The 14086-nt window shown below is 35.1% G+C and overlaps 1 protein-coding gene across 2 annotated transcripts in view; it reads right to left on the bottom strand.

The window, feature by feature from the left end:
• The window catches only part of Stt3B (catalytic subunit 3B of the oligosaccharyltransferase complex), a 33999-nt gene that overhangs the window by 3383 nt on the left and 16530 nt on the right, over nt 1–14086 (bottom strand). Inside the window, exons 6-14 of one of the 2 annotated variants that reach the window (XM_071594872.1) lie at nt 12252–12423; nt 9288–9466; nt 8754–9052; nt 7633–7907; nt 6133–6304; nt 5816–5989; nt 5538–5651; nt 3583–3707; nt 127–214 (exon numbers count right to left, since the gene is read on the bottom strand). In XM_071594872.1, the coding sequence (XP_071450973.1) occupies nt 127–214; nt 3583–3707; nt 5538–5651; nt 5816–5989; nt 6133–6304; nt 7633–7907; nt 8754–9052; nt 9288–9466; nt 12252–12423 (1598 nt within the window). The remainder of the gene's footprint in view (nt 1–126; nt 215–3582; nt 3708–5537; nt 5652–5815; nt 5990–6132; nt 6305–7632; nt 7908–8753; nt 9053–9287; nt 9467–12251; nt 12424–14086) is intronic. The other variant, XR_011702594.1, reaches the window with a different exon arrangement.

The following is a 14086-nucleotide window of genomic DNA, read 5'->3' as shown; positions in this document are numbered from 1 at the left end:
CTCAATTTAACTCGACTAATTAAGTTATTTCACATTGAAAACCAACCTAAGAATATAAACAACAGGAAAAAGTTATACCCATGCCAGAAACATGTTCCAATTGAAATATAAAATGAAATCCATTACCTTCTTTGAAATGTATGGCTTATTCCTCTTTATTTTCCTTTGAGATACTGGTATCCTTGGTCGGTTGAATTCATGAGGTTTTTTCACCCTTTGTGATGGAAGATAAAATTTTTAAGAAAATTCAGAGGATAAATTATGTGCATGCATTTATTCTGATTCCATCAACAAAATTCCCCCATCATTATTTTTGGATATTCACAATAATGTAAAAATGAACGAACAGTTTAGTCTCAATTAACCCTTTTTCTGCTGACCCATTTCGGGTGGGATGTGCGAAGACTGTAAAGGTTATTTTCAGGGAGCTTGTAAGACTCTAGATTTTGACTTATTTCTAGTACTTAATTTTACTTAATGCACCTAGTTTTTTACCCAAGGCCAAGGATATATTGGTGCTTAGAATCATGGAAGAATTACAGGGGTTGACTTTAATTTTTGAAAAGGAAAAAATAACAAATTAATTATAACATACTCGTTAAGAAAAAATCAAACTTTTATTTTATATTATTGGAAAAATATTATTTCCATGATGTGAAATGGTATTCTTTGTTGATAAAATTTAGTTCTCTCTCTAGTGTTGCTTTTTAATCATGACCAATCAAGTTTTGCAAGAGATATAAATATTTTATATGACTGTACACTCAGGCTCTCTTCAACTGATACACACATGCTTATGGAAGCATTCACCGAGAAGGCCTTCATTACATTTAGTACACACAGTTTGGTATCTTTTTCTTATTTGGCAGTTTCATGAGTTTTTTGACACCACACATCACTGATGACTCAGGTTGCCTGACTCTTGTTTCACTTTTGTTGAAGCTTTTCCCTGCTAAGTTCCTCAATTATGCTGATGGTATAATGTTGCCTGGGCAAAGGCTTTTTTCCAGATGTTCAAATTTTTCTCATATATTATATAGGAATTCAGTTCCATAAGCAAAAAAATATTGAAATGCATCTTTTTCCAATATTTTACTGTACATCTCCTGTCCAGATAGGTATAGAGCAACATGTCTGAAGTATCAATTCCTTCTATATATTCGTTATAGGATTTAATAATGGAAGGTTTCTCCAAGTCTTTTACCTGACATTAATGTGTAGATGAACATCTACTCTTTTCTGCTTTGCATTTTGTTGAAAAAAAAATAACAGGAAGTTGCCTGGATTTTTTTTCTGTACAGCAGTAGCAAGAATATGGCCACTGCGGTAGTACTGCTCTTCTCCAAAAAATGAATGAAAGTATTGGATTGGTTGTGTACTACTTGAAGAACCATGCTTCAGGCCTGGTGTGCCTAGAAACTCAATGAGTATCGTTGGAGGGTTATCACAATCCTCTCTCACTTCCACCCACTCGCATTCGCCTGGATCAGCCTTTCCATCCTCTCTTGGTTGGACGCACATGAATCATCTCCCTCAGAGGAAGAAGAGATCTCGGATGCCTCTTGTCCCTGGCCTTCAGGGGTAAACAAAAGATTCTTCACTGCTAGAAGATGAAATCTCTTCATCAAAGGTCTCAGATGGCAAATCACTATTGTCATCATTAGCGATGAGCAAATCTTCAATATCCTTACTTTTCAAACACTTTGACATTCGCCACACGGACAATCCTAAAATAATATTTTATAATTGTATCAAAATGAAAAATTACAAATTCCCCTACCTACAAGTCCAACACTAAATGACATGGAGAGAAGGTGGCACATGGTTCAGGAAAATATATAATAAACATACTTCTATGTGTTAGTCTTAACGGTGACTATGTTGAAAAATAAACATATGATTTTGAAACTAAAGAATTGTACTTTAATGAACTTTTTGCCCGATCTTGCTATTTGTTTTTGTTTGTGGTCTACAAGCATGTGTGCATTATTTTTCAGCCTACCCTCGTATACTATTCATATGTATCAATAAATAATCATGAATTTATTAAATAAAATGAGATAATTTGAGCTACTGCATGATATCATTCAGTTAATATCCTAAGGACGTCATGTATTGAAGCATACATGAGTCGTAATTCAGTAAATACTGCATTGATTTTTATTTGCTTTAAAAAAGTATGCAGCGAAAGTTGGCTTAGCTCCCATTTATCAGGTTTGTAGACACATCAAGTAGCTGACTTGAAAAATATGATACACAGCACTGTTCCACTAAGTCTGAAGTACCAGAAGTCAGTCTGCGCGTGAAAGATGGAAAATATTTAAAAAATTGTATCTGTAAATTCCATTTGCAGAATCTCTGCCCACTTCCTGCAGACCTGTGATTGGCTGGATGGTTCTCCACATTTAATTTATGCGTGAACCCCACTTTAAACAACTAAAATGCCTAATTAGTAAGTTAACCTTGATTGCTGCTTAATCAGGGCTCATTTTCTGTCTTAATTAAAATTTCAAACTTAAAAAAAAATGTTACTTACCATTTGGTAAAACAAAGGAAAGTATTTACAATCCAAAGTTAATTTATACTGAGGATTTGTCAGGATTATTATTTATGAAAATAAATTTACCATTACTGTACAATAATATAAGTGCAATAGAAGGCTTTCCGTAAGGTTATATACAGTTGGAATATGGCATCATCGATTAATATACAAAACTGTTGTTGATACTGTTGATGGCTTAATCGCAGAAGAATAATATTAAGGCCCATTTCTCAGTTCCATTATTCTATTGCTTAGGGTAATGGCATTACAAGTCTGGAGGGGAAGAAATGGCTTTCTGCATTTAATATGAGTACATACTTGTATTTGTTATCGATAAATTACATTTATTTTCATACATACCATTACTTAAATAATATTATTATATAATATGCAAAAATAATTTATTTAGTCAGTTTGGAAGGATGGATAGACATTCAATGGTCATCAGATGATTTTTCTATGAGGAAATGCTCATGGCTACTTAATGCAATATTATCATATGAGCATTACAAGAGAATGGCTATCGTAATAAAAATGGTGATGGTGGAGGATACTGGAATTCTAAATGGAATTTATAAAAGGAAAAATAAATGATTTCACCATTTCATTAGAATGAGGTACAAAATTCAAATTCAGAGTCAAAAGATGAAGGTTCACACAACTTCTTAGTGATTGTGAGTGATTCATCAAAGTACCTGTAGAATGTTTACAGTGACACCTATAACTTTTGAGTTACAAAATCCTATCAAATCCTGCCATCTTTTATTATCACACAACTATACCGATATATTATTTTTTTCAATCTAACTTAAAATAACCAATTTTAAGATGAACACTGCAAAAACCTAACAACTACACCAGTTTAGGCATGAAACAACACCACTACATATGTTAACCTTAAATAGCCACACTAGCACATCAACAACTAAAACAGTAGCTTCGGTAAATGATGTCATGAAAAATTCAATATACAAATGTCACTAGAATATACTCATTGCAGGTATTCAGTTTTAAATGAATGATGCACTGATGAATCTTACCTGTATATCCTAACAAGCCAGTGTTCTGTTGTGTACGCTTCATCCAAATAGGTTAGGTCAAAATTTTTATTCCCTATTATTGCATTTCTGGTTCGATCAAAGCCTGCAGGGGTCCTATAGTCCAGCTGTGAGGTGAATGTAAAGGAAGGAATATAATTTAAATTCATTCAAACTTTTGAGTACCTCTAAAGTAGAAGTGTTTCAGATTTGACCAGAATTATTAGTTCACACCACATCTCACAAAACTTTGAAGAAGAGTTGTACTCAGCTTTACTGTCGAAAGTGAATATACCAAACAATATTTTACAATTATACGTCACCCTCTACATAAACAGCGAGAAATTTTTGGCTTGTGCACTTCAATTTGGGTTATCTGTTAAATTTTCTTGGTGGTGTGTGAAGATTTAAATACTAATTAAATTGGCTCACAATTAAAAAAAGTGAGTTCCTACCAGTGCCTAAGATGAATATTCAAAGCTACTAGGAGGTTTAGAATATATTTTAACAACAATTGTATAATATAAATAGCATATGAAATGAAAAACAATGAAGAGAGTAAGGAAAAATCATTAACCACTTCATTATCAATATAAATGACACATGCATAGGGGCAGTCAAATGAAAATCAAACACCTGCCATAACACACAATCTACTAAAAAATAGCATTTTATGTTTCAATACTGCCATTGCTGTGGTAGCATGATGGCATAGAGACAACTCACAGGTGCACGCAGTTGTTGGGTTATGTCCTGGTTGGTGCACGGACTGGTTTTTGTAGCAGGTGTTCGGGTTTCATTTGACTGCCCCTCATATTAAATTCAATGGAAACCCTTGTTTTTGTTTAGGAGATATTTTTTACCATAAGCCATTTTATTAAGAAATTATTGTTCTCAAATTAAATGACAATGAAACATGGCATGCTAAAAGGTCATGATTATAAGCAATGAGATGGGAATCTACAAACTAGGCTAATTTTTTTTTGCTTTAGAGTATGCAAAAGAGATGAGACAAGCAACTGAAACTATTCTTACTATGCATTCTATGATTCAACAACAGCATTCATAATTGGGAAATTGCCAAATAATTGGTTGCAACTCAAAAAGAAATTCTAGCTGACAATAAAGAGATCATTTTAACTAGTTCAACATGTTGTAAAAACATCAATTCCTATAAAAAATCAGCCATCTTTTATCATAATAAGAGAAAATTTCAAACATATGACAACCCAATGCACATAGAAAAGTGTTTCAATCTATTTTGTACAAATTCATGATATAATTTATTAACATGTCATAAAGTAATTCTCATAGTCTACCATCGAATAACATACTTCTTCATCTACTTATACTTGCGCTTAAACCTTACAAATGAGATAAGAAATTATGGCAATGCACAAGATCATAAATGAGTAACCTCTACAGCTATATAACACCTATCATTTTGTTTTCATTCACTAACTTAAATATGAAACGTTTCATAGGATTCACATGATTTCATTGGGAAGTGATATTTTTGGTCTTTATTTTTTGCTAACATGAGATATGTATCTTACTGATTAGTTGGTATGTGTACACATGATCTATACTGGATACCGTAAGTTTTTTGCATGTTTGTGGAAGTGTCAGTATTTGGCCTAATATGAAAATGTGAAAAGTAAGAACAACTCTATAAACAGATGACATATTTTGAATTTTACTATAAAATATAAATGATTTTTACACATGACTTTATTTTAGAAAGTCACGAGTTTATGTGGAGATAACATTAATTGCTTTTACTCTTACACTTATATTTGAATAATCTGGGCCATTTCACTCTGAAAAAACACATTCACTATATAATAAGACTAAAATCAACAACCATAATAAACATTAAATACCACTCTTAACTCTATGAGTAAAGTGTATCAGTGGAATTGAAGGGTGCATTATCATTTATAAGTTTTTACACTAACCTTTAGTTCCCCAAATCTGTAATAACTAAGTTTATACATAAGGCTGTTGAGGAGGGTGGGTGTTCCTTCTGAATCTACTCGAAACTCTCCTCGATCTGTGAAGTAGTCGCTTTCCTGTAAAATTATATTTTTTTTTAATTTAAATTTTGAAGAAAATATTCCAAAATAAGATTCACAATGCCTTCTGGTCATTCTGAATTATAAAATTTTTATTTGAGAAGGAAGCCAATTTGACCATTATGTGCTAATATATTAACAACAAAAGCAATGACACTCACACGAATATCCTTTGGATGCTCCCCTTCTGCTATCCGCACCATCCAAAGGAACTTGTTGATGTCATCACCAGAATAACCAATGACTCCACCAAATATTACTAGGACGTAATCAACATCCAAGGCTGTCATTATGGTATATGCAGCACTCTCATTTGAGGACATGGCCTTCCCGACCTTGAAAATGGAAAATTATTTAGGTTACCAACAAAAAAATATCTTGCAAACTTCTGGGACTACTACGATCACTTTGGGTACTCTCCCTCAATTTTAAACCTGGCAAATATTCATGCAATCAAAAACTTAAAAGACAGACTTACTAAAGCAATGTGACTATTATTCCAAGTATTATTGTCTACAAGTGTTGTTCTATTGGCCATTCCAGCTATCTGATAGCCGTAGTCCCACCAAGACATAACGTGAGCATCTACGTCTGTGTTTTGGGATAGCCAGTGATAAGCCTCACGAAAGTCATCCAGTATTTGTCGGGATCTATAAAAAAAGAATTTTGCTGTTAGTAGGAGAAAAAATCTAGAGGCAGAATTAATATTTCACTACTCAAACCTGAAATATTCTTAACATTTTCATGCACTTCCACTGGCACACCTTGAGTTTTCAATATGTGTACTCAATAGTCCTTAACCACACAAGTATAACACCAAAGACACACATTTATGATACATATATTTCACTGTGCTCATGTAAATACATGTACTATCATTAAATTGAATGCTGGTAGGGTAGGTAAAGTAGAGATCGCTTTACAAGTCTGTGGTGCGTGAATTCACATATTCAGGGCAGAGACTTTAATGCCGTCACCTGTATGATTTTATTTTCCCCCAAATAATCACATGAATTAGATTAAGCTTAGTTGTCTAGCATCATCACTATGATTTTAACCTCAGACCCCCCAGTCAGCACCCAAATATCTAACTTTTTGGCAAATCAACTGCCTTCAAACACTTTTACAATGTGCAAAAATTTCTTGGAGAACTTTCCAAAAACCATGAAACAGGCATGTTTCGTTCACCACCATGACTAGTTTGCAGGTGGAAGGGTTGCACTTGTTCACAAATTTGGCAATTTCATGGATTTACTATGAGCTACACTTTACGGTAGCCTGTATAACATCCTTATTTTATAACAAGAAAAAAGTGCAGCATAAGATTACTTTATTTAATGCTTGTGGCAATTTCATCACACCAAACATAGAATATAGACACATGTACCTGACCTCCAATCAAAATATGCAGCAAATTCCAAAGAAACTGCGGGAGATGCCGCAACAGTAACTTTTAACGGAGTCATCCGCTAATGTGCATTTTAATGCAACAATTTCATGCATGTGACATTGTATGTACGGTATTTCGTCATAACATCTAGTTCCTTTAAAAGCCCCAAAATTTCAGAGTTTAAGAGGATGCCTCGGTAGCTTAAGTGGCTAAAGCACTCGACCGGATATTGAGGGATCTGGGTTCGAGTCCCAGTCAAGGCGAATGATTTTTACGCTCTGAAATTGTTGCATTAAAATATGCAGCATTAATTAATTCAAAGAACTGCAGGAGATCTTCGACAGCCACCTTAATGGAGTCATTCACTAATGTGCACCGAAATACAAAAATTTCACAGTGCAAAAGCCATTCTAACAAATCCCAGTCAAGGTGAATAACACAATAACAACAGTATGAATGCAGCATCTTATCAACTTATGCTGCATAGCCTGGGAAACACACAGACTGCAATTTTAACAATAAAAAGCAAAGTCAACTTCAATCAAATTTACATATCTAAAAAGCAGAGAAATAAATAAAAGAACTTACCCATCCTGAGCATAGGAGGCTAAAACAATTGAAGGACTTGAGTATGCATTGGATGTGACCCATGTGCAATGTACAGCAAACATCATTAACAGCATCAAAAGAGCAACAATCACTATCGACCTAATGTTCAGCCCCAACCCACCACTACTACTTGTGTCATGGAAGGTTGCCAATGTAGATCCTGAGCTGTCATTATTACCACTGCGTCGGGATGATGGTGTACCAGGTGGAGTCCCTGTTTGGGGGTCATGCCGACCTCTTCTTGGCTTCCCAGCCTGTAAAGCATGACATTTATTAGTAAACATTTTTGCATTATGGCTATGGGTTAACTTGAGGCTTTCAAATTAGGGTTTCTGGCTATAGGTACAAGTGTTAGCAGCAGCATATTGGTGGTGTGAAAACAGTGCAGCTACAGGCAACTATGAAACATGCAATGAAGAAGTGAAAGTTTCAACTAGCGGCATGTTTTGATTTCTATACTTACAAATAACTTAATGGAAATAAATTTTACTTGTGGAAGAAATTGTTTTTTTACCCCAATAAGAAACCTTGGCTAGAAGAATTTTAAGCAACTTAAAATTTCTCTGCCTTGGATGAAATCAGTGGAGGTAACAGACACTGAATGAGAACAATGATCTGATTATTAATGTGATGGAGCTTAAGCAGAAGACTTTCTTTTTCACCTATCCTCTACTTCAATCGTAACGCCCACTCAAAATATACCATAAAATTGTTCTACTATCAAACTTCACAGCACTGAGTTTCTCTCGTGACTGGTTTCCAAATTTTAGAAGCAAAGTTTCATTAAAATATACAAAAACTCAAACCTCAAGATTGGTTTCATTGGTGAGGGTACTATCCAAATACAAATTCATTAAAAATCTGAAAGTCATACATCTAATATTGGTGGTAGCTTTTTTATTCCTAAACGGCTTGTGATTTTCCATGATGCTTATGAAGATCTGGTCCCTGGCAGATCATAGTTTTGGATTTAGCCAGGGGTATCCAGAGTAACAACCAAATTTGACCCTGGGACCCTCCAGACGGTAGACTGTAGACACTTTACCCATTGGGTTGCCAAACTGAAGATTACACGTACGGGAAAAATAAATGAAGCACACCTTATCATACAAACTCCTTCCATTCTTCCCATTTCCATCTTCACCATCCGAGTCATCAAGTGAGGAGCCACGAGCATTGAGAGAGGCTGCAGCGGATCCGCTACCACTGAGCCAAGCACCTGTGTTGCTGTTGGCACCCTTTTTGGAGTCCAGCGATGAGCCCTCCTCTTCCCGAAGGTAGAGCTCAAAGAGCCGGGAGAATGCCACTCCCGAGAGGATACACACAACAGGAGTCAGTGTTAGCATCAGTCGCACCATTACTCCCGCAAAGTAAACTGCACTTAGTGCATATAACACCACTGTGGAGGGATAAAAGCATGAAAATCAGCAAATCTGATAATTTCCCATCTCATACAAGGAATAAATTCCTACAAGACTTGACGCATAATTACAGCACAGATTGAATCGTGGGACTCAATTTGTACGGATGCTTTCAACAATCCACATTCATGGAAAAGAATAACTTAAATTCATCCACTGGTTTTATGGAAAAGTAGATTTCGCATGGAGTACCAAAAGGCAAACGTTACTCACCAAAAACACGTTCATCATTGATGTCACGTATGCAATGCCAGAGGCCAGCTGGGAAAGTTGGCACAAGGACATGAAGGTCAAAAAGGAAGGAGAACCAGGTTGTAGGCTGATGTTCTGATACTGAAGCTATTATAGGGATATGTATTTTGGCATATCCTGTATCCCATAATGAGTAAAATCTGAAATTTCACAACAAGATTTTATTTTAATAAGAAACACATTGTTGTAAATCACATAAACATTTATTTTGCTGGATATGACTTAGATAATTGGCATTGATTTAAGGCAAGTTGATATTTTTGGAATTAAAACAACCCAAATCTCTGATCCCCAAGCAGGAAAAACCAAATAGGTACACAATTACATCTATGTGAATATAAGTTATGCACTAATCATAGGCCCATACCACAATGTAAGTAGGAGAGATATTTTTCAAATCAACTGAAGGAAGAGCACAAGTTAACACATGAAATATTTTGATATTTAAGCAGCATAGTAAATTGAAGGAGACTTTCTATCCAAAGAAACAACCACTGATTAGTATAAGTTAGATTTCTTCGCTGTGACAGATAAATGAGAGCAACAAAAATATAAGTGAAGACGATTATAAATTACAAGAAGCGAAGATATCAGCCTAAGGCTCCAGGGAAGAATCTAGGAACTGGCATTAATTTGGTCAGATTTAACGGCTGAAGAAACACATCATGGAAACAATAACAAAAAGGTAGGAAAAAATGTGTTAAGTCAAGAAACGTCTTCAAAATGTACAAAATAAGTGGGCAGATTAGAAATTTTTCCACATGCCTACTCGTGAGTACATTTCAACACTATGCTTAACAATTGTCTCATGCTTGTCACAGAAGCAAACAAATCACTTAGTAATGAAAGATCTGGTGCTTCCTCGGCGTATTAGTTGGGTGAATTCTTCACGGGTCTTCCACCGGGTCAATGGCTCCATGGCAGCTATGGAGCCATTGACCCGGTGGAAGACCCGAGAAGAATTCACCCCAATCATTTAGTATTTTCTGACAGCCTTTCCAGCGTTTCATGATTTATCAATGATGGGCTTCTGGTGCTCCACTACATTGGTGGTAAGAACAGTTTCATCCTCATTCCGGAGAACAACTTCAGGTTTCCCTTTAGATTCCGCCATGTATAATAAGGGTGCAGGGGAGGTCAGATGTGCTATGATTGGCAGTCAAGTCCAGTGGGCTCTGATATGCTCTAAGGTTTGAGCTTCTAAGGTCCTTCACAGGTCCGTTGTACAAGATTTGGGTACAATGGAGTTTTAGCCAGACTGAATGGCCAATCATAATGCTACTGACTCATCCGGCACACCTATATATTACAACCCAATTGCCAAGGAAACACTCTGAGCTGAAGATTTTATATGGAACGAGGATGAAATTGTTTACAAACTACCAACATGGACGAGCTCCAGAAACCATACATAAATCACTTACTATTTTCCACAAAATTATGGTTAGAAGAGATAAATCTCCATTTCAAATATAAGAAAGAATGCCCAAAACACATTCAGATTAAAGGCAAACTTTAATATCAAATCCAAAATCATGAAAATTATTGTTTATTGATGACATTATAGTGAGTGAAAAGTAAATAAATCATGAGGAAAAACTATGCTAATTTTTTTACAAAACATAGAACATAATTTAATGAACTAAGAATCAATTCACCTATCTCGAAAGTCACATCACATGGGAGGGAAGAAGTACTACAGACATCAAGCGAAGAATAGCTCAAGCTAAGAGAGCATTCACAATGAAAAGACAACTGCTGTATTCAAAGAAGATAGAACTACAGATGAGGAAACGATATGTGAAAATATTCGTATGGAGCCTGGCACTCTATGGATCAGAAGCATGGACCATCGGGAAAGTAGACCAGAAAAGACTAGAAGCCTTCGAAACCTGGTGCTGGAGGAGAATGCTTTAGATCAAATGGACAGATAAAATGAGAAATAAAGAAGTATACAGAAGAATAGTCAAAGAACGGACCTCATGGAGCACCATAGAGAAAAGATGAACCAGATGGATTGGCCACATTCTGAGGCACAATGGATTCGTGAAGAATATAAAGGAAGGAAAAATAGAGGGAAAAGTCCCAAGAGGAAGGTCAAGGGATAATTACATGGGACAAATAAAGAAGAAACTACGTTGCAAATAATACCAGGAAGTAAGCCAATTAGCATCAGATAGGGTAGGATGGAGGGCTGCAGTCAAGCAAGCTTAGGATTGAACGACGAATGAGAATGATGAAGAATCAATATTTAAAAGTACCACAATAAGTGATTTTCAATCCATATTGATAATTCCCTGATGACCTCACTGGCAAAAAAATTGTCATGATACTGAGCATGATCAATGGTGAAATATTAAGTATTACTAGCTTCATTATAATCTAGGCGGCAACATCCAAATCTTTTCATTTAAATCACTGTGAACAGTATCCATTATGAATTTCCATACCCTCTTTTCAATATCTTTGCTCATCTCAACATTTCCTCTACATATTTAAAGCTTACTGAAACATGCAACATGGACTGTACCACCTACTGCCTTTGAGTTCATATTCATATTGACCAGCTTTCCCTGAGTTACATACAATAACATTAAATATCACAACTAATTTCAATATAACAGAAATTTTACCTAACCTCATAACCCAGAAAACTTTAAATCTTTTTTAACTACACATCTTTTCCTCATTTCAAAAAAACCTCTCTAATTAAGATCACCATTCATATATAAGTGGATAATTTTTTTCTAGCACTTTTCCAAATTTCTACCCACACCTGCCTTTTTGCTCTTTCCCTCACCCTTGCTTGTTTTGGCTAGCCAAAGAAAATTTACTAACATTCTATCTGCATTCTAAAAATAAAACATGAATGCATGTTCAATATTACTCAAGTAATTACATTTAAATTACCTCTTTAAGACTTACCTTCCACTCCATGGAGCAATAATACCAAGGTATGTAAGGAGGACAACGACAAGAAAGACAATAGCAGTTGCAATGAGTGAAGTTATGGCAAGGAAATGTCTTAAATCTGTTCCTGTTAGGTGCCTCTGTATATATTTAAGCAGAGCTACAGCATTCAAAAGGGCGAACACACCTGCAAAAAGAGAAGATTTCTAGCATATATTGGCAGTCATTTTTACTGTGAAATGTTCTTGATTATTTAAAGCCTTTCAAATCACAGATATATGTCCTCAACACACTTCATATTAAAAACGAACTTGGAGTTAAATGCATTCACTTTATTGCACAATGATTCACATTTCCAAAGGTTATTCCTTTCCACCACTATTTTTAAGGTAGTATCTATTTTTGCCTCTTTGGACATTTTAATTTGGAACTCTTTCAGCTGAGCCAAGCAAGATTCCAAGAAGGATTGTTGCCTTTGGATGGGAGGAAAGTGGAACTTATCACCACCCGATACAACAAATGATATTTATAGCAACAAATTCTCAAACTACTCTCAAAGAGTTTTTCATTCCCACTGGCATCAAATAGCAAGTCTTATTCTGAGACTAAGTTTCGGTATTTCTTTTACAATAGTACTCCAGGTATCTACACCAATAGAGTGAAGAGAAAGGTAAAGAATTCTGTCCTGTATACTTATTTTTACCATACTGTCATAATTTGTTCAACCCCTACTATCACAATTGATAAGCTTTAATGTGGTCACAAAGTGAGAGGATTTTGCCCTTCAGTAAAAATTTCATCAGTACATAATTGTGACATCAACCATTAACAACCATAAAATAATTAGTTATTACAGTGAGAGATTGATGCTTAGCTATTCAGTTTAAATGGTGCATTTCTAATGTGTAAATTGTGTGCTTTGTGCTAAATTGAACATAGAGGAATTGTAAAGTTCTTTGTATAGATGGGGAAGAGGGGAAGCTAAGTGGAATTCTAGGAAGGCAAAAAATTGAAGGGAAATGATACTGAGAAATAGTGATTTTTTGAAGGTCACAATAAAAGGGAGAATATTACGCAAGCAGAGATGAGGAAGGAAGAAAACAGACCTTTTGAAAGGCATGAAGGATGAGAGAAGGTAAAAAGTAGAAGGATATAATGTTAGGTTAGCAAAATATCAGCTGGAAGGAAGGGTTTAGAAGTTTATGATGACGTGTACCAGTAATTTGACTGTCTAAAACCTACCTCTCAACTGGTAGACCACTCGTACCTCTGATGAGGAAATGATCTGAATAGGATTGGAGGACCTGCAAGATCTGTAGTACTAAGGATGGGCATTGGCAATTTTAGCAGTGTAAAACTATAGCGTGAGGCCAAGGCATATTACTATTTTAAATGTAATGCACGATAACACAATTACATAAGCAAAGAAATTACATAGTGAACACAAGTGGATCAAAGTGGTTAGCATAACCTACCAAACAAACTGTACAAGACAAAATAACACTTGAACTGTAATTTCATCATTACAGGATGTATCAGGGAACATTAAAACAAGTGCATAGGAATAAATAATGGAACAACAAAGTTTCCAAAGGTGGTGTAAAAAATTATGTTTAACAAAGCATTTGAAATATAGAAAAAAACTAGAACTACTGCTTCATTATATCCAAAATGTTAAAATAATACGGGAAAGTTATCTATTTTTCGATCCAATAGATTCATGATGTTAATAATATTAAAAATGAATCACAAGAACAACTATAATTTTGATGTAAATGGAGGATAGCATGACCACTGAAATGGAATCATGTTCATAACACCAAATTAGTAGAACATGAAGAATAAATAAT

Source organism: Hetaerina americana, unplaced genomic scaffold (genome assembly GCF_022747635.1).
Source record: "Hetaerina americana unplaced genomic scaffold, ioHetAmer1.1.p SCAF_7, whole genome shotgun sequence".
Taxonomy (NCBI): domain Eukaryota; kingdom Metazoa; phylum Arthropoda; class Insecta; order Odonata; family Calopterygidae; genus Hetaerina; species Hetaerina americana.
This window is presented reverse-complemented; position numbering and strand designations above follow the sequence as displayed.